At 38.5% G+C, this 2,977-nt stretch overlaps 1 protein-coding gene across 1 annotated transcript in view; it reads right to left on the reverse strand.

Annotated features, from left to right (window-relative positions):
• The window catches only part of LOC115239371, a 64,520-nt gene extending 62,113 nt beyond the window's left edge, over positions 1–2,407 (reverse strand). Inside the window, exon 1 of the mRNA XM_029813855.1 lies at positions 2,203–2,407. Coding sequence (XP_029669715.1) covers positions 2,203–2,260 — 58 coding nt within the window. The 5' untranslated portion in view covers positions 2,261–2,407. The remainder of the gene's footprint in view (positions 1–2,202) is intronic.
• Between the last annotated feature and the right edge of the window lie 570 nt (positions 2,408–2,977).

A 2,977-nucleotide genomic window follows, 5' to 3' on the forward strand; every position in this document is an offset into this window, starting at 1 on the left:
TCACAAACAGATATATAAAATAATATGATAATTCTACATATTACGTCATGTTACATATCGGTATGTATTGTTACAATATATAAAATCAAATTGCAAATAGTTTGAAAACTATGTGATAGAGATAGAGAAAGAAAAATGTTAATTCAGAAAAGAAATTTTCAAAAACCTTTGTGATCATTTTTATCTTTAAATTAGGTAGAAGATTTTTAAAAGCCACTTGTTTCAGAAATATTCTGTATAAGAATTATATTTCTCTTTCTAACGTTAAAAAAATTTTTCATCGCTCAATGGTCTATATATATGTTTAAAGAATAATATAGAAACTATTGGAATAAACACGATAATGATACAGCAGATTCTAGACTTGGACTGGCGTGGCTCGATCGACTGCTGTGGTGCAACGTAAGGTGCAACCCACGTGCGCACCGTGACATTCCGATCGTGACTTGCAATCTGCATTCGTAACTTCGTTTCTACTCCGACCAATGTCCGCTCTTTTACGCCTAGTCTCCTTTTAACGGCGCACGCGGGACGAATAAGAACTCGCTAAGCAAAGCCTCTTCTCGTTGAAGCGATAATTACAGTACCGTTAGCTCATGTTTACATAATTACAGACTTTTCTTTACAGCAAATATATTATCACCGCATGTATTATTCTCTTGTCGCCGTTTGTTGACACGAAAGAAAAAAACAATTTTTTTAATGTTATGGGTTAAGTATTGATTAAAAAAACATTACTATATGTATTACTTAAAAAGCAGTTATCATTAAATCTCTAAAAGATTAGAAATTTCGAATAAAAGAGGAAGATATAAATTATCTCATATATAAGTTTGTTTCTCTCGCGTATTTTGACAGAATATCTAGATTATATTTTACTTATTATTAATGCCTCTAGATGTTAGGTATAATCAAAAGAGAATTTATTCAGTTATATTGCTTCTGTGCTCGAGTTTAAATTATTCCATTGATAAAATGCTGATGCGCATCATCATGATTTTTTTTTGCACAGACAATTAAGTCGTCATGATATTCTTACACAGTCAATTAAGTGATAGGATATTCGATTGCGCTGGTCGCAATGCGCATTTCGTAATGACAAAATAAAAAAAGTTGAGTGATAGGAATGCGCCGATGGCGTCGTTCCTATGAATAAAATTCGTTTGGTCGATGAGGAAGAAGCGGGTAGATATATCTCGAAACCAAAAGGAACGAATCCACCCCGACGGGAGTGGCGCGCCGGTAGATGGAATAAATCGGGGGGAGGGGGGAGGGCCCCCCCCCTCGATGCTTCTCACAAAAGGTTCACTGAACCGCGACACGAGCGAAAATGTGTCATTACCACGCAAATTACGATGCTGGCGCTTCCGTACGCATCCTACGTCCCTCGAGATAATTACCGTGAATTTGCGTCAATCGATGGACAGCCCGCAGAAAAATGTCGGAGATATATCGCGAGCCGAATACTGATCTCGTTACGCTACACACTTTTCGGAGCGTATATTAGACAGGGATTTTGGAAAGCTAAGAGAAATGAAATCTTTTCGTCGAATAACGCGATTATTGTGTATATCACAAAACCGAGAGTATATATATATAATAAAGTATAATATGTACAGCAAGTTTTCTCCTCTCATCGAGTAAATGCAATTAATTTTAACATTGCTATAAATTTCGTATAATAATGCCTATTTTTGTACAATTAACCGCAAATTTACTATATTATTATTATTATATCGTATGTCAATGCAAACTTATATTAAAAAAGGGGATAAAAATCAAAAATATCGGCGTAAATCTCTTTCGTAAAAAACTTATATAATTATTTTTCTTTGGCAAAATATGAGATCAAAAATAAAACGCGCATCCACAATTATAAACTGTCCTTTAAATATTTTAACCAACAAAAATTTTATAATATACGATTATACTTTGATCGTTTTATTTTGACTATGTCGACTCGTATAACCACTCGTTAAATTTTGCGCTGAATTAACGCAATATACTTATTATCAGTTCATCTCACTAATCGAAGGAATACTCGAGCTTTAAACATTGATCGTCCCCGATTCGCCGTAACGCGAGCTTACACGTGAATTAAGCTACAGAATGAAGCTAATCATGTAATAATCCTCGGCGGCACGTGACACTCGACTTAACAGCGATTTGTGTATATACATGAAGATTGAAAAAAGTACTCACTCTGACAGCTGGCAGCATGCAGAAGGACGATCAGCAGCAGGATTCTCGTCGGCTCCATTTTCCCCGGAAGTGTTTCCGCAGCTGTCACAGTACACTTAACCCACACTGTCTCAGTTCCAAACACTACGCGACGAGTAGTCAAAAGGACGAATATAACCGCAGCCGAGATATTACAGCGATATATCGCGTGGAACTTGCGTGAATTTCAAAAGAAAGCTTCGGTCTAGGAGCTTGCGAGCGTTCAGTTTCCCGTTCTCTTTTTTCCTCAATCTTCGCGAGGTGAAACGGAGCGTGCAGGCACTTTCCACGTTAATTTCACCGTGCAGAAGCGTGCAGGGTACCGTTCCGACGACGAGCGGCGTCACGCCGGTTTCCCTCGATAACGGAACGACGACTGTCAGTTCGAATTGTCTCCTTGACAGCAACCCGTTCTTTTTTTTTTTTTTTTTTTTTTTTTTTTTTCGCAAATGATGGTCAAACGAAAGGTTTCTTTTCTATGAAAACAATCACAAGTGGTGGCATAAAAAATGTTGCGAATAATTGTACGTATATATTATCGATAGTTCGTGCGAGGAAAAGAAAAGGCCGTCTGTCGGCTCATACGTGCGAAAATCACCGATCCCTCTCGCGGGGGAGGATGATAGCGCTCGTCAGAAAGCCGGTTAGTTAACTGCCTGCCTGTCGCACGCTGTCAATTTACTGGTGGGAGAACGCGACCGTACGGCGCGGCGGCTCGCAGGCGAATGAGAATGAATGCGCGAGCACCGGCTCTTCC

Source organism: Formica exsecta, unplaced genomic scaffold (assembly GCF_003651465.1).
Source record: "Formica exsecta isolate Colony F162 unplaced genomic scaffold, ASM365146v1 scaffold38, whole genome shotgun sequence".
Taxonomy (NCBI): Eukaryota; Metazoa; Arthropoda; class Insecta; order Hymenoptera; family Formicidae; genus Formica; species Formica exsecta.